At 45.3% G+C, this 18,409-nt stretch overlaps 1 protein-coding gene and 1 pseudogene across 2 annotated transcripts in view; both read left to right on the top strand.

Annotated features, from left to right (window-relative positions):
* ANKDD1A (ankyrin repeat and death domain containing 1A) overlaps nucleotides 1-18,409 on the top strand; it is a 392,066-nt gene that overhangs the window by 102,013 nt on the left and 271,644 nt on the right. Inside the window, exon 3 of one of the 2 annotated variants that reach the window (XM_086958048.1) lies at nucleotides 17,338-17,436. In XM_086958048.1, coding sequence (XP_086814174.1) covers nucleotides 17,338-17,436 — 99 coding nt within the window. The remainder of the gene's footprint in view (nucleotides 1-17,337; nucleotides 17,437-18,409) is intronic. The other variant, XM_086958049.1, reaches the window with a different exon arrangement.
* Nucleotides 6,934-7,392, top strand: LOC147733427 (protein BTG2-like; annotated as a pseudogene).

The following is an 18,409-nucleotide window of genomic DNA, read 5'->3' as shown; positions in this document are numbered from 1 at the left end:
AGTGCTTCCAGTATTTGGCTGTGCACTAGGATCACTAGTAGTCCCCTCTTGTGCTGAGCATAGGTTGTGAGTTGAGGTATATTTATTTGAGAAATTTGCCCTTAAAGCATTTGCAGGTGAGGCAGATAATCCTGAAGATTATTTGCTACTGCTTCCAATTTTTTAGAACAAATAATGTTGAATGTTGTCTGTTTAGAAGTAGAGGTGGTGGATGTGAGCCATGTCCATTAGTTTTAGATGTTAAAGGCAGGGGATAACATTAAGCCAAAGGCCATGCACAGGTTGCTTGAAGGGATTGCACGTATGCTCATGTTTGAATATGATTTAAAAAAACTGAAATTCACTAAAAAAGCAAAGGTTAAGGTGACATTACAATTGGGTATGATAAGATATTAATTTACTGTAGGGAATTTTCCCTTTCTGCAGGGTCACCCCAGAATTGTCGCCATTAGCTAGACCTTATATGTTTGCTCATTTAAGAATTCTGTGCACTTTACCCCTTCTAACGAGAAAGTGCCTGTGCTCCCACTTTTAACATGGTGAAATTGGCATACCCCTAATTGACATATTTAACTTACCTCTAAGTCCCTAGTATATTGCACAAAATATTCTTAGGGCCTATAAGCTAATTGTCTATTGTGGTCTGCAGCACCCATTGTACTATCCCCTACAGTGACAGTCAAACATGACTGCAACCTAAAATTTGCAGCCTATCTGTAGCACTGTGAAAACTGTAACTCGATTTATTACAGTAAACCTTTTTGACAGGTCAAAACCTCCCTTTTAAATATTGATAAGTCACCCCTATGTACGCCTTGTCACCTTCAAGGCAGTGTGCCTGGTATCTAAAAGTAGGGACATGTAGAAATGTAACGTTAACATGTCCTTGCATTGTTACTTCGCAGTACATTACAACGCAAGTCATTACATTGACTTGCTGTAGGGGGCGCGCTGGATTTAGGAATAGTATTATTTACTATTCCAACTCCAGTGTCCGCAACAGTAGGGAAGGTGTTGGAATAGTAAATTATACTGTTCATTATGTTAGCGCGCCCCCTAGAGCAAGTTGATGTAACGACTTGCGCTGTAATGTACTGCGTTGTAACGCATGCGATGTAATGGTGGTTTCCAATAACAGTGAGGAGCGCACTTGAAAGGAAGGGAAACAGAATGGCAAAACAATTGTTGCATGTCCAGTCTCTGGTTGCAGTAAAACCTTACCTAAAAATCCACTCCTATAAGATCAATGACACTTTTATTTGAGGAATTAATCATCTACTTGTACTCTGCCCTCTTGAAAAAAATCCAAGAAGAGCAAAATATGCTTCTTAACAACTCTTACCACCTCAAGTGGACCTATAAAATCCAAAGTAGCAACTTCTTCTTCTCATGGTGCCTCTGGAAACGTATGGACCTCATCAGTGACGTACAGGTTTAAATTTCTTTAACAGATGTACTACAACAAACAACTTCACAAGCATTGATATTATGTCATCCATGTAAGGCCACCGACATTTTCATCTAACTTTCTTTTTCTTAGTGGCGTGTCAGATTTAACTGTCACTCTAAAGTCTCATTTCGCTTTCAGTCGCAGGTGGCACAGGCTTATCACCTCTCATTGCAATATTTTCCAAAGCAAGTTCTTCTTTTACTTGCATTTCGTGTATCAGTATTTTTTCGCTCGGCCAGCCTTCCTTAATGTACTTTGCCACTTTCTGTAACAATCTTTCCTCATTTGTACCCGTAATCCAGTATTTCCTCATTCAGACTCCTAATCCAATCTTTCTCTATGACTATACAATGCAACCACACACTTGTTGTGCATTTCCAAACATTCACGGAAACCTGGATTAACAAATCACCCTAGCATTCATGAATCCTGAAATAAATTACATTTGAAATTTACATTCATAAAGCTTTGCCAAAAGTAACACAATTGTGGAAGTTGCTTATTTGTCCCATTATTTCTCTGGAAAAACAATGGTATATGGTTATTCCTTATAATAATTGAACTTCCCTTACATTTGTCCTCTATGTAAAAGCCAAAGCCTACCTGTTTATAGTGGAGGATTTTTTCCTCTTGCTCAGTCAGTGCCTTAGATGCAAGTGCTGTAGTACACTCTATGCTTATAATATTTTGAGAAAATATTGATCCAGAACCATCTGTCCTATCACCAACTGTTATAATAGGTATTGCAGAGTCACAAAATATAGAGCTTTCAAAATGGATGCTTTGAGTAGCAGGAATGCGTGTTCTTGTCCTTAATTCCAATGAAAATGAATATGTTTCTTTACTACCTTTGCAAAGGTGTGGCCACAATAGCAAATTAACAAATTTAGATTCATATTTGCATGACCTGAAGAACTTTTTGAGTTGATCAGTTAAAATTGCTCAGTAGGCTGCAGAAGAGTACCCTTAGGCTTAATTTCTTCTAGCAAAATCTTGTGTCCAAAATATTAAACTTCTGGAGCTATAAACTTGTCAAGCACCATTCTCAACATTTCATTGTGTAGTTAGACTGTTTTTGCAAATACCAGAATTTCTTCTTGTAAAGTAGGCACCCACTGCATGACTCCAAATACTGAAGACACAAGCTTCTGAAAACCCGAGGCAGCAGATGCTAACACAAGTCTCATTCTAAGATATTTAAATACACCCTCTAAAGTGATGGAAGCTGTTGCGTTGCAGTTCCCGGGTGTCTGTATGAATTGATGGTCATTTATATTGTCTAATGTAGAAAAATATTTCGCCCCACCCAACTTAGCTAGCATTTGTGGTATTTTGTGGGAAAAATGACACTGTACCACAATCTGCTTTTTCAGCGAGCGATGGTCTGCACACAATTCCAATGGGCCCTTTTGTTTCGGCCTGAAACAGTTGGTAACACTCATTCAGCAGCATCTACCCACTTAGTTGCTTTTCCAGCTTTCACTTTCTTCAGTATGTGGGATAATCCCTTCTAGTGCTGAAAAGGAAAGTCCTCAATATCTGTTTGAGAAATAGCATCCAGGTTAAGCTCGCTCTTGAGTATATCCTTTTATTCTTCCTAAGTAGTTACAGATCATCTTTCTATGGTTATTCAAAATTAAGGCAATTCCCGTTTCATACACAGTCATTGCATATAATGGAACACTAGAATCTGTTGCAATTCTAATACCTTCCCAGTATAAGCAACCCATCTCACGCTATGTAAACCTATGCCAAAATGCGTCTGTTTTTATAAACAAATTGTTGTCACAAAATAACCAAACCTACAAATAGCTTTAGCATAATAGGAAAACAACTTTACTTCATTCAGTTCTAACTTTTTTGTCATTCCAATGTTCATTCAAAATTGTATCCGAAAAGGAGGTGAAAGGAGAACCTGAACCTGCAAGAACTTTCTATCATCAATTTGTATCATTCATCTATGTTGGTGAGGTAGTTCTTCATCTACCCTACAATACTTTTGCTTATTCACAGCTCGTTTTTTCCTTTTCATATACACTTGCTACCAAATAAACATCATTGTCAAACACCACAGTATCTTTTGTTGACTCTCTTTTTAAATTGAAAAGGCAGTTTTCCTAAAGCATAGCAATTCTTGTATGGTCCTGAATTACTTTTTAAACCTTACTTTTGACATCTATGTCTCGGTTTCCTATAAACACTGGTGGATTTGTCTTTTTCTCCAATTAAACCCTTTTTTCACTAAGGTCGTTGGCTTTAACATGAACCACATCCGAAACTGATGTTTTTTTCATAATTAAATGAACTGAGCAATCTGATGGAACCTTGAGCACTATTTTCTGTATATATTGTCTCAGGCAGAGTTACGGCAACTCGCTTGAATCTTTTTGTTATGACTTATTATGGATTGCTTTTACTGACCAGTAATATTGCTAAAGTCTCCTTTTGTAGAGAAGATTCTTAATGCAGCAACAAAGGAATTGAAAGGTTCATTTATGAACTGGTATGTGGTATAAATTGTATGCATTTCCATTACATTGTACTGCTCCTCTGGGAAATGTAAATTTATCTTGTTAAGAGATTTGATAAGAAAAAGGAATCTTAGACACCAGCGGTTGTACCAACAGAACAGATCCATGTTGGAAGATGCTCAAATACTTCCTGACATTCTGTACCCAAGACAGTAATGAGTAATGTGTTTTTCTAGCTGGATCAAATGACAGGTCTTTAATGGCAAGGATAATAATTAAGAATTAACCAGGGTTTAGATTACATGTCTGCTCGTATTCGTAGGTGGGTTGTGCAACAGCGTTTGCTGTTGAATACATTTCTGGAGTCTTGAATTGCGATGTGAACTGTCCATCAAGATTACATTTCAGAAAACACTGCTTTGGATATTGAAAGAATAGATGAGATTGAAAATGTGGATATTAGTGTATGCGTTCTCACTCATGGTCTGGATCAGAGAAAAATGTAGGGACAAAGTTGAGAATGATGCTATAGTTAAACAGTGTGGTGAACACATGGTAGGTGGGGGGCTGAAGAAGTTGATAATATCTGATCTGTGACCTTATTATGAGAGAAAAGATGAACTGGCAGTATAGGATCGTTTGACAATCAGGGGTACCAGATTAGTAGTACCCATAGAACTTCGGGGCAGTGTTATTGATATTGTCCATGAGAGACACCTGGGCATTACTATAACAAAAAAGCACCTATGCGAAGATTTCTGGTGGCCAGAACTTGATTTAGAAGTTGGGTGGACAATAAGAAGTTGTAGAGCATGTGCTGTCCGCAATAAGGGATGTAAAGTACGTGTTCCTCCCATAGAATGAAGAGTGCTTTCAACTGATCCAAGGTAAGAGATTTCTGTGGACATAGTGGGACCATTTAAGTGTGTAGTTTCCACTCCTTGTCTGATAGTGGTAGTGGATTTATTTTCCAGATGGCTGTTTTCTGTAGGGCGATTACCGCCAAATTAGGTATAAAATATTTTGAAAAAAGAATTTCCAGGAAAGATTCCCTGTAAATTTTCTGACCGAAATTGATGTACAATTATGCTCAGGAGGTGGAGAAATTATTGTGTTGCTCTGGCATAACACATAACAGATGTTCTCCAAGACAGCCTGAAAGCAATAAAATTGAGAACATTTTAATAGAGCAAGGAAGGAAGGTAAGCAATTGGCCGGAATGAGTAAGATAGAATGAAAAGAAGTTCTGCATGAACAATTGGTGCATATAGGCTGTCCCCACATTCCACAACTGGTAAAATAAATGTTGAACTCTTCAGAGGAAGAACACCTCATACTAAATTTGAATCCAAGTTGAATGAGTTGGAAGAAGTGTTCGTTGATTGATGTTTTCCGTTGACGATGATTAGAGGTCAAAACAAACAAAAAACTAAAAAAAAATTGCATTTTGATTAAAAGAATGGTGGTGGTTAAACTGGTGTGAAAGTGGGCGATGTGGTAAAGATTCGGTCTCCATTGGAAGAAAAAGGTCCAAATACACTGAACCCAGAAAAGTGATGAAGTGTTCAACGACGCTGTTAAGACCAAAGATGGTTGAATCTGAAACTTAAGCAGCATTTCTTTGTCGCAACGGTACCTGGAACAGAAACAGTGTCAGCGGGTCTGCTGGTTCTAATCGTGAGTGTTCTGTACCTAGCATGCTGGACAGAGAGATTAAATGTCACTGTAGAAGGGAGAAACGGTAGAAAAATATTTTTCACACCGTTGACCAGCTCGCATGCATCTACCTCACTTAAATAGTTATAATTTTGGATGTTTGCTTGCAATGTCTCGGTCTGCTCTGTTGGCTTTGTGTTACACCTACACAAACGATGAAACACAAAGAAAGATGTAGCATTCCAAAGAACAAGGATAACACTTATTCAGACCTTAGTAGTGAAATTGGGGGATCCTTGTAGACATTGTAATACAGGATATTGAACTTAGAATGAGCAGCTAAATATTCTCTTGTGTACCTACTTCCTGAGTATATGTTGGTCTTTCTATATGTATATCTACAATATGTTTCCTCCTCATAGCCTTATTCATTCATTCTGCAAGTAACAGTTTGCAGTGGGTAAATGGGACGGGGGTAGGTAGTGGCCAGAGCAGGGGTGGGGGAATCATATCGCCCGACGCCCGAACCAAGTTGTTTTTATCGGTGGGCAAGAAGATTTAATGTCTATTTCGTCCGACGGACAAGTAAACATTAAATCACATGAATAAGACGGGCTGGGGGCACTCTGGGGCTCACAGCCAATCAGATAAGCGTGCCGGAAGCCTTTGGAGGCTTCTGATTGGCTAGCAGCCCATAACTGGGCTCTAGACAGTGATTGGATTAGAGTGAAAACGTCACTCAGTCTCAGCAAGCAGGAGTTTGTGGCCGCCGCGAGGCAATACATTAAGGTAAAATAAGCACTGCCATAATGCCCGCCATAGCACTTGTAGAGTGTTCAAAAGGGTGATATTGTGCTCAGCTTGCAGATTGCTCTGTAATTAGAATAGAACTGGTGCGCAGGCCTGCTGTGAGAGACCGTGTATAATGCGTGTCCTTATGGTTCCAGAAAGCGCGGGCTCTCATCGCTGTTATTGGAGCGTGAGACAGCATAAAACGTGGGGGCCCTGAAGCAGAGGGCCCAGTAAAGCTGCGCCGCAGTAAAGGGGATCCGAAATAAGAGGTAGCTTGACCCAGCCTGATTAAGGACCTGTCTGTGGGCCTCAGAGAGACTACCGATCGATAGGGCCGGAGACAACAGAGTATTGAAAACAAGCTGCAGACCGAATTAGCTGGGAGCTGTATCCCACTGTCCAAGAGAGCAGTCACTGTCCCTTTACTACAGCCACGCGAACTTCAACTTACTCCACACACTGTGGCACTATCAAGCGTCTGTAACCATCCAAGGGATCAGAAAATCAGAAGACATTCTGCCGCCCCCCCCCCCCCCCCCCCTCTTCTTTACACGAGGCCCCGTTATGACGCAGGACCCTGCCGCCGCCACTACCTAGTCCTGCTGTCCCTTGGGCACCGAGAGATCAGTGCTGCCTGCTTCCTATCCTCGTTGCTTCGGGGTGAGTGAGCGAGAGCAGACTGCGGGGTTTTGAAGGGGCGGTGGGCGAGGCGCTAGCAGAACACTAGAAACATGATCACTGGTTTCCACTTCCAGAGAAGCCCGCCAAAGGATCCGGGTACTGCTGCATTTGCATCAAACACAGTAAGGTGGGGGAGTCTGATCGGCCTTACGAGCCATCAGCTCTTCACGCTGCTGCCTCTGTTTTGGTTCGGGTAGGACGGTTCCATTTGTGTGCTTTGAGGCAGCAGCCCTACCCCCTGTCCCCATTCCACCTACCTTACCGTCACTGCCGACCTGTAAGATGATGATGATGGGGTGCACGAGCATGTCCAAAAGCTACATGTAGACTGCAGCTAGCTAACGCCTCCATGGTTGTGTGCACGCCAGGGGGTGAAGTGGGGCCGTCACCTACATTCTAAAGAGCAAGTCACTGAAATAGAGCAACAACTAAAAGCAAGCGGGGAGAGGGGGAGCGGGATTGTGTATACCCTAAAGCTAAATGAACCTGATGCGTTTGGTTAATGTAAGGGAGGGGGCGAGGTAGCAGGGTGGATATTGCTCTTCAAAGATTAAAAGATTACCGGGTTTCAAGCCTGGCCTGATCAAGAACCCACTGAGTCCTTACTATCGGGGCCCAGTCACTGCCCGTTTACTACGGCTTGTGACCTTTTACCAAATCCTCCCAGCACTACGCTGCCTCTTTGTGGGGTTTTGAATATTCATATACATCACTTTGGGCCTTGCATTTCAAATTCACTGTGCCCTCACCCCCCCCTCCCCCCCCCCCGTTTTGTTCAGTTGACAATATATCAGGAACGAGTGTCTTTGTTGCCCATGATGTTCGGTGTGAGTGCTCTAGCTTAGGGTGCCCCGGAATTCAGTTAACTTCACACCTTAAGTACCAACAGATGTTACCAACCGCTGCTATTGGAGCCGTGCTTTAAGTCGTGCCAACTGCGCACGTTTCCATTGCTGTGCAGAGAGCAGATTAGAACTCCCTTTCACACTAGATGTGTGACACAGAATTGGTATATTGGGCAATTTCCTTCACAAATGGGCGATATCTTTCCCATTCGTGTGAGAAAATGCTCAATTGGTCAGTGCCTTGTATTTTAGTGGGTATAATTCAGCCCGTTGTGAGCATTTCTTTTAAGCTGCCACAGCGCTACAGTTTCTTTCTTGAGCTGCCAGGCTTGCTTAATTGCTAACTAAAGGACACTGGATAATTAGGTAAAGAGGTTGTCCAGATTACACCACGTTGGTAAAGTGAGGACTTGAGCTTGGATTAGAAGGTGCATTTTGGGACTCTACAACCTAAATGTCCCCTCTGCATAACACATTTGATTTCCTGTGCAACTGCGCCAATGTAATAATGCAGCGAAAAAAATGAATGTGTCCTTCTGTAAATGTAACTGGCGCTCCTGTAAAGCGCTCCAATATCTTCAGGTCGAGTTCGCGGTATATAAAACCGCAAAAAAAAAATGCCATTCTTTTATTAGCACTGAAAGTCAAAAGCTAGCATATTCATGCCACATTAAAATTCACATCGATCCATACCGTGTAGAAAAAGAATGTCCAGCTTTTTTTTTTAAAGCACCAAACGCCACTTAAGTGCGTGCACACTACCTACAGGGCAAGTGGCTGTGGGTACAAGCCATCTGCTCGGAGCCTGGATCCCCCTTGTGAAGCAAGACATTTTTTCCCTCCTTTATTGTGCCCCAAGGTGAGACAACCGCACAGAGGGTCTGCATGAGGGACATTTCTGCAAGCCTCACCGCCCACGGGTATTTCCTAAATATCCTGCACACAGCAGCAGAAAAGGCAAAGCTTGACCCGGGCGAGAACAGGCAGCGCAATGCCTCTATTTCAATTTCAAAAGGTTGAAGCTGTTTTTTCCTCACCTTCTTATCTGTTACTCAGTGGTGTGGTGATCCTCCCACCTCCGCCTCCCCCTCGCTCTGTCAGCTGGAAGAGGGAGCGAGGGCTGCTACTGGGCCCCACTCAGCCTGTCATCCTCAAAATAAAGAGCAATGAATTCTACAGTGTGTGAAGTGTAGCACTGTAATAAGTGTTGCTTGTGTGCCCCAAATAACTGATATGTATGGGGGGCCCAAGTTAGCTTCTAAGGGTAGACCAGAACTACACAGTGGAGCAGGAACTCAGTGCTACCTGTTTGCTACTTCTCACTCTAGCTGAGACCTGACTTGCTGCCTGAGGCATTCTCATTGTTCAGACATCTTTGACTTGTTTGATTAAAAATAATCATTAAAACTGCTCTATTCATCAGAATAACCTATCCCCGTCCAGTATACTAGTTATGTCTTAAAATGACGACTAGTGAAATGGTGGTGAGGTATGAAGGGTGCCATTAAAGAAGAGAACATGATGATTTCACTTGGCAGCAGTACAAAAATCTGGTGGTTTGATCAGTTGGTATGTGCTAGTTTATACATATGCAGAGCTCTGCCAATGAAAACAACTAGAACACTCGGACAGTGCTTGTGTGAAACCAGGGGGCCTCCATTTAAATAATCATAGTTTGTGAAAGAGAACCTGGCTAGTTGAAAATTGGCTTCCATGCTTAAATGGTGTGATCTTAGGCAAATATTTTAATTCACCAAAACGAACTTTTACTAAATAATCAAGGGAACCACTTTCAAATGCATGCATTCAGAATATGAGCTGTACAAAAACCCGTTTTTGAATTAATATGGACTACAATGTTGCTCTATATTCTGGTCACATACAGTGTTCACTTCTGCCGTGCCTCTTGGTTCACTAATGGCACTGTCATCAGTGCGGTACATCGTCCATTCTTCAAGAATGTCAAGACTGATGGCGCGGGCAAACCGATCATGACAGTTCCGTTTCCTCCTTGGCAGGGCATGAAACATGCTTCTGTCTGTAGGCAAGCCAACGGGTGTTCATTTTTAATCAGTAAATAAATATTTTCAAAACATTTAGCCCCTCATTCCATAGGTGAATGCATTTATGGTGATGCATACACTTGTTTCTCCGTCAGTACTTATGTTTGATGTATGGACGGGAGAATGTGGGACAAGTGGATTTTACAGGACATGTAGATCTCAGTGGCATTTTGTCCCTTGGACAAGTAGATTATTTTGAAAATTCCACATCCCTGCCAGAGGGTCAGGTATTAAATGACCCTTTGCACATTTGTCCATTATCAACTAAGCTGTAATTTAATATGTTTTATTTTTTCCACAGCCTTTTAATCCACTTCCCGGCACACGTGCAGACCCAACATTTACTTGTTCTAGTATGGTTCCCTCAACCTTAGTCGTTCCAGATTATTTTACTCAAGCACAATATTTGATGAAGTTTTTCAGTTATTTATGTGCCTGTATACTTGATCAACATACTTGATGTGTACTTTTAGAGGTCTTGCTAGGGACCGCTTTTAACAGAGGGCGACAATTGTTGCACAGCAATGGTGTAAAAAGGATTTAAAAAAAAAATCCCTTAAGAGTGCAATGGGCTCAGTTACCACATTAGCCGCAGACTTCAACATAGGGTGCGTGCAGCACCAATGAACTGATGGGGTACTCAGTCACACCCTCAACGCGAAGTGTTCCCTCATTTCAGTGTTTTCCTCTTCTTGTGTTGCTACTCTTCCTATAAAACCTAGCCTTTTCGGGGTCACAAGGAAGTCTTAATGACCCATCTTGCACGTCTTTGACGCATGATGGTCAATCTCTGCTCACTGAGTGTGAGAATGCAGAGTTCAGTATGTCTGTATGCTTAAAACGCCTTAGGGGAGCTTATAAGCAGCCATTAGGTGTTATGATAGCAAAATATCAAATAACTAGGTAAACAATTGGGAGGATCTCGGTTTAGGCCTGATTGAGGCATACGCAATACTAAGATATTGAATGCTGACTTTGAGGTGGGTGGTCTGACTTTTAATTGGGCCATTTGACCTTGTGGTTTTTACTGATTCTAAGATGGCTCGATGGGTCGTAGGTGTATATTTGTAATGTATTATTATATTGTTGCTCCGAGGTTCATTCCCATATCTATGTTAGTTTCTGGGACTCCATTGTGCTGTTTGCTCTTCTGGTAATTTTAAAAGTTTGTGGTTGCACACGCCTTACGTTTTAGAATGCATATGGCGAATTCAGACCTGTCAAAAATCTTAGTAAGCAAGATGTAAACACAGCAACCAGGAGAAAGCGCAAAGCACGATTGTGGCGTTTGAAGTGCTTTTACGATATATTTTTAGGTCTGAGGTGCAGCCATGACCTTTTGATTTACTAAAATTGTTTGTATAACATATGTAAACTACAGGGACTTTCAGCCAGTCCTCATCATCCACCGGTCTGTTATTCTGCCGGTAACATTTTATTTCTGGCCTCTGCAGCATGGGACAGTGGTCAGTCCACTTCAGCCTTTGACGAACTTTAGTGTGGGTTACGGCATTTGGCCCTTTCATAAGGAGCACATACAAACAAAAGCAAGTTGTTTCCTTTACTGCCAGGCACTACTACGGCAGGCAGTGTGTGCTTTCGGAGTCCAAAAAACGCAGTTTTTGTTTGCCTTTTTTTTTACATTGAAGAGGACTAGGTTCTTCCCGAACAGTACTGTTTTGCCAAAAATATAACAAAACAAGCACTGGCAGCCAGCACAGTCATATTGACTTTTCCCATTCTTGCTTTATTATAGTAGATTGTAACAATTTTTTTTTTTAAATAAATGTCGAGAAAGTAATATTTCCTCAGAACAAAATGAGTACCTGTAGTGAGTGCGCTAACGTGGTACGTCACGTGGCTACGTGACGTATGGCAACGTAGGGGCGCGAGGTGCGTAGTGCGGCATCAGTGCGTAGCGCGGCATTAGAGCGCGAGCAGGCTGGGCGAAGGACATGCTATGCGCTCCTTGTATGTTACGACTTAATAAAGAGAGTAACGCTGATACCCGACTCCGAGAGTTATTGGGGGAAGAAAAGGAACATCATTACAGTGGTGACGAGGGTGGGATAACGACCCACGACCCCCACCACGCAGACTACGCGGAGAACGGCGGAACGGAGCGGAGTCTCTGAGGGAGCGAGGAAGGCCCGAGGGAACGCACAGCGACCACACCCTGACCGGGCACCACAAGGAGCGCGACGCAGCCAACAGCACGAGGAGCCGAGCACTGTGGGCGCACGGTGATCAAGAGGGCGGAGAACCGACACACACACCCGAAGCAGGAGACCAGCCACGGTCGAGGCCCGCAGGCAACCGCACTGGCTACCCCACCTGAACAGGAAGGGGCTGAAAGGAGCAGCCCTCCACCCTTACTCAACAAGGAGGAACAAGACAGTGCACCAGGGAGCCCAAGAAGCCTGGAAAGTACGCTGCCCACATCCAGGGGCGAAAAGATGACCACACAAGCAGGTTATGCGATAGCGCCAGTCCAGTTCCTTCCCAGGCCAGGGGAGCCACTCATGAAATGGGAGGACTGGAAAGAGTACATAGATAATTTCATAGAAGTGCTGGAAGATGAAAGTGAGGAGAAATTCAAACCGCCGAGAAAGAAGCGCATACTGCTGCTAAACCTAGGCCCAGAAGGCCTGAGGATCTACAAAAGCTTGGTACCTAAGAAGAGAGAGACGGAGGACGACGACGTGTATGCTCACGCAATAGAAGACCTAGAGGAACACTTTAAACCCTCAGTATGCGTCTCAGTGGACAGGTTTAACTTCCAACAAAGGAAACAACTACCCGGGGAAACAGTGGAAGAGTATGTGGCGGCGTTAAGGAAACTGGCGGCCCCGTGCAAGTACGCAAACTGGGAAAGCGAATTCATAAAAGACCAGGTGGTGATGCACACCACGTGCACGAACGTACAGGACAAGCTATGGGCTGCAGGAGACACCTCGCTCAAGGACGTACTAGTGATAGTCAAGAGAGCCGAACTGGCGCGAAGGTGTGCAGCGGCCACGAAGAAAGAGAACGTGCCCAGCGGGGTGGTGAACAAAGTGGACAACGAAGAAACTCACAAGGATCACCAGGCGCGGAAACAGCCAGATAAGGGCCCGAGCAAATGGCAAAACAGCCCAGGCCACGCCGGCAAACCAGCCGGAAGTAATAAACGACCTTGCTACAGGTGCGGCAGTTGGACGCACGAGGCGCACGACCGGAAGTGCCCCGCGCTTCGCGCCAAATGCATGTTTTGTGGAATCGTCGGCCATTACGAAAAAGTGTGCAGGAAGAAGGCCTCCAAAAACGCAGTCAAGTACGTGGACCAGGAAGCGGAGGAGCCAAACGAGGTGACCGAAGAGGAGGTGGTCACTGTCCTCTGCATTTACGATGAAATTCTGAGTGTGAACAACCAAAGCCGAGGCACCGACGGAAAGAGGACGATGAAGCCGATCATGGACATGAAGATAGGGGGTGTGGAAGTCCAAGTGGTGGCAGACACGGGGTCACCCTATACCATAATTCCAAGAAAGGTATGGGAGGAGAAGTTTGCTCCGCAACTGGGCCCCGAGCTGGATAAGCTGGACATACGCCCCGTCACGTATAACGGAGATCGAATCCCCATGGCCGGATGCAGAAAACTGAACTTTGAATTCAGGGGCAGGGCGGCCAGGTGTAAACTATACGTTTCCGAGAAAGGCCCTTCGGTCCTGGGGTGGCTCGACCAAGGAGACCTGGGGATCAAACTGGACCCAGGTGGCAAGGAGCAGATATTGATGACGGAGCCGGAAGAAGAGATGGACACGAACAGGTGGATGAAGGGGTTCCCAACGGTCTTCGGTGGATCAGTAGGAAGGCTCGACAAATTCGCACACAAGATCATACTGAGAGAAGGAGCAGAGCCGGTGGCCCACAAGGTGAGGAACATTCCATTGGCAGTGAGGGAAGACGTGAAGGAGGAGCTACGGCAGCTAGAGAAGAGGGGAATCATCGAACCAATCACCTGTGCCGAATGGCTGGCGCCGTTGGTGGTGGTGAAGAAACCCAACGGCAAGGTCCGTCTATGCGTAGACCTGCGCGAGTTGAACAAAAACATTGTGGTAGAGAAGTTCCCCCTCCCCCGGATAGAAGAAATGCTGGCCAGCACAAGGGGCATTCAGTGGTACTCCACCATAGACTTAACATCGGCGTACCACCAGATCGCACTACACCCGGAGAGTCGCAGTTTGACATCATTCATAACTCCCTTCGGTTGCTATCGATTCCGCCGCATGCCGTTCGGGCTAGCCTCGGCGGCTGCGGTGTTCCAAAAACTAATGCACCAGTTGTTCCAGGACGTCCGGGGAGTCCAATACTTCCAAGATGACATATTGGTGATGGGTCGCGACAAAGCCGACCATGACAAGAAACTAGAAGCGGTATTGAGTATCCTGGAAAGGAAGGGCCTCACGGCAGAGTGGGCTAAGTGCCGCATAGGAATGGAAAAGGCCACGAGATAAGTGCACGAGGAGTGACCCCCAAGAGGGAAAACGTGAAGGCAATCTGTGACGCACCCTCACCGGCCAACAAAGAAGAGGTCAGGTCGTTCCTGGGCATGGCAGAATATTATGGGAAGTTCATAGAACATTTCGCTTCGAAGACCCATCACATGAGGTTACTGACCAGAGAGAACAGTGAATTCCGGTGGTCAGAGGAAGCCCAGCAGGAATTTGAAGGGATAAAAAGGGAAGTAGCAGGGGCGATCCCTCTACAAGGGTTTGACCCCCAAGGCAGCACGATACTCACAACGGATGCCAGTGATAAAGGACTGGGCGCAGTTCTCATGCAGGACCGCGGCCAGGGGAGAGTGGAAACAATATGCTTTGCATCCCGCACGCTTAATGACACTGAAAAAAAGTACAGTGTGATCGAAAAAGAAATGTTAGCAGTGGTGTGGGCCATGTCCCGGTTTCGGCAGTTCCTGTGGGGCACCAGGTTCCGGTTGAGGACCGACCACAAGCCCTTGCTCAAGGTACTCACATCCAGCGGACACGCAGATGCAACGCCGAGGATCTCGAAAATGTCGCTCAAATTGATGGAATTCCGATATGACGTGGAGCACATCCCCGGGAATAGGAACAAGGCGGCGGACTACCTGAGCCGGTCGGCAGCAATGGAAACCGACGTAGAATGCGGTGAGGCGGCGGAAGAGTGGGTTGCACTCACCGAAGATCTAGAAACGTCCATAAGCAAGCAAGAATGGAAGTTGGCCTACGAAGAGGACCCCGTCCTAGAAGAAGTGAAGGCACACATTGTACGGGGGTGGCCGGACAAAAGCAAGACTGGGCGAAGCCTCGTCCCCTACTTCGAAGTGAGAGAGGAACTATCTATGGATGACCAGGGCGTATTTGTTTACAGAGGGGAGAGAGTCATACCTCCGGAAAAAATGATCGCTCGATTAATGGACATGTTGCACGAAGGCCACCTGGGTGCGGGGAAGTTGAAACTAAGAGCCAAGCAGAATTATTGGTGGCCCGGAATGGACCTAAGGGCAGAAAGACACGTTCGAGAATGTCCAAGGTGCCAGGGCGCAGACAAGACACTGAAACCATTACGCCCTGCCCTGGGAAAAATAGACCCTCCACAAAACCCGTGGGAGGAACTATCCATAGACATACTAGGTCCGGTGCTAAACGCACAAGGAATACAGAAGTACATATGTGTAATGATGGATCGTTATTCCAAATGGCCGGAATTGAAGATCGAAGAAACCATGGACACGGAAATGATAGTGAGTTTCATGGCAGAGACATTCGTGAGAGAGGGCATCCCTAAGTGTGTCCTCAGCGACAATGGACCTCAGTTCCGGTCTGAGAGATGGTCTCAGTTCATGCAGAGAAACGGAATTGTGGCAAAACACACGTCCATATATCATCCTGCGGGCAATGGCTTGGTGGAGCGTTTTAATAGAGTGGTGATGGGCTCGATACAAGCGGCGATATCAGACAACAAAGACTGGGAAGCAGAGATTTGGCACATGGTGTGGGCGTACCGGATAACGCCCACAAACACTGGTTACAGTCCCTTCCAGATCCTTAGAGGCCGGGAGCCCTTCACTCAGGACAACAGAATATGGAAAGAAAGAGTAATTAAGAGTGAGTGGTCACCGGCAGTGGTGCAAGCCAACTTGGAGAGAGCACAAGCGGTGTACACCAAACATTATGATGCACGGAGGAATGTGAAGGACACAGCTTTGGAGAAAGGAGAATGGGTGAGAGTAAGACTGGCCACATTGCAGAAAAAGGGGGAAAGTAAATACAGCAAGCCCCTGCAAGTAGTAGAAGTCAAGGGCAGGGCGGCCTTGCTAAGTGACGGCAATGTGTGGTCACAGGACCGCATGGCCAGGTGCAACAAAATACTCCGCTGGAGAGGCAATGGAAATGAAGGAGGAGAGAACAGCAATGATAACCCCTGTGAGTATGGGGGAGAGGATCTAGACATTGGCGAGAGAAGGCAAGAAGATCAAGAGGCGAGTGGGGAGCAGCAGACTGAAGAGGACAGAGATCAGAGAGAGACCAGCGCAGCTGCGCTAGGTGGTGGTCAAGGAGAAGCAGCAACAACCGCCCCATCCCCGGTAAGACTGACGAGAAGGGGCAGGGCGGTGGTCCCACCAGCGAGGTTCAGAGACTATGACATGAGCCAGGACTTGTACATATAGTTGTTGGAAAAAGGGGAGATATGTAGTGAGTGCGCTAACGTGGTACGTCACGTGGCTACGTGACGTATGGCAACGTAGGGGCGCGAGGTGCGTAGTGCGGCATCAGTGCGTAGCGCGGCATTAGAGCGCGAGCAGGCTGGGCGAAGGACATGCTATGCGCTCCTTGTATGTTACGACTTAATAAAGAGAGTAACGCTGATACCCGACTCCGAGAGTTATTGGGGGAAGAAAAGGAACATCATTACAGTACCCAGCAAAGCTATGCCAGAGTATTTCGTGATAATGGGTTTAAAAACGGGACTTTTCCGTTTCTTGAAACACCTGCGTTTGGAGCTCTTCCTGTCCACAGATGCTCAGTTGTACCCATTTCTGAAAACCCTCTCTCTGCATGTGCCCCATCTCTGTGTATGGGGTCGGAGTCCTGTCATGGAATGCCATTTAACTGCTGTGGAAATTGCGTTGGTTGACCCTACAATCAGTTCGGGGACCTCCAGACCAGACCACAAAAAATGAAGTTTCGAAATGGAAGTTTCGATAAATGTTTTTTCTCAGGCACTGGAAAAGCCTTTTTAATTAAAAAGCTTAAGAATGGTGTATTGTTTTGATCTCATCTTGTGCTCTGTTTCCGTATAGTGATTATACCGGTTTCCCCTCACTGGTCCTGTTTTCTTTGCCTCTGTTTCAGACAGATCGGACGGCCTTGCACTGGGCAGCTGGGGCTGGACACGAGAAAGCGGTCAGATTACTTCTGGAGCACGAGGCCTTGGTGGATGAAGAAGATTGTGTAAGCATCCATACTACCTCTCATCTTTTTTGTTTCCAAATTCGGATGAACATTTAAAAATGCTAGGTAATAAATACCGCTACTGCGGTATTTATTACTGCACTTTAAAATGTGACATTACCACGTGGTTAGCTTTTTGCACATATAATTGGGACTTATTTGTAGAAATACAATTTCAGCAAACGTTTCCGCTGTTATTTGGGCTTATGTACCAGAAGCTGCCGTGTTTAAATGTGTATGTTTTCCTTGCTGTGTTGAACTCCTACTGTACTTGTAGTATTGTAATCCTGCATTACTGCAAATGAGTACAATGCTGTGGATATGTGCTAATGCGATTACCACATGTTTATGTTCAAGCCTGTTTTTATGTTCAAGCCTGTTTTTATGTTCAAGCCTGTTTTTATGTTCAAGTCTGTTTTATTTTCAGGCGTTAACACTCATTACAGCGTCATTTAAACACAGCGTTGAGCCTACAACCCTAAACAGGGCCGGCCGCGAAAGGAAACAGCGTTAGGGCCTTAGTGCCTGCACAAAAAGGGCACATTTTAACACAGCGTCTTGCCTACAACCCCACCGGGACCGGCCGCGTGACATGACGTAAGCTGTTGCATCGATCCAGCGTAAAGATGACCCAGATCCCAGGATCATTAACATGTGACAAATGGGCAACTAGCCCAACACTTAAGGGCAGCCCTACGGGGCTCAGTAGTCATATGTAGGATCAAGAATCAGAGAAAAGAAAGGGAGAAGGAGAAAGGAGGATAGTAGAGATAAGAGAAAAGAAGAGGACAGTAAAGGCAGAGTTGATGTGTCCCAAGGGGTGGGGGGGGGGGGCAACTGCGAAAACGCCCCGGGTAATTCCCACGTCGCAGAGGATGTTAAGGGAGCAATCTGTCGGGATCCGGAGGGGTGACAGCATCATCGAAGAGATGCAGGGTTCTGAGTCTGGTAAGCACGTGGCGCGCGTGTTCTA

This window comes from Lissotriton vulgaris, chromosome 2_1 (assembly GCF_964263255.1).
Source record: "Lissotriton vulgaris chromosome 2_1, aLisVul1.2, whole genome shotgun sequence".
In the NCBI taxonomy this organism is placed as follows: domain Eukaryota; kingdom Metazoa; phylum Chordata; class Amphibia; order Caudata; family Salamandridae; genus Lissotriton; species Lissotriton vulgaris.
The sequence above is the reverse complement of the archived record's forward strand: the minus strand, read 5'-3'. Positions and strand labels throughout refer to the sequence as shown.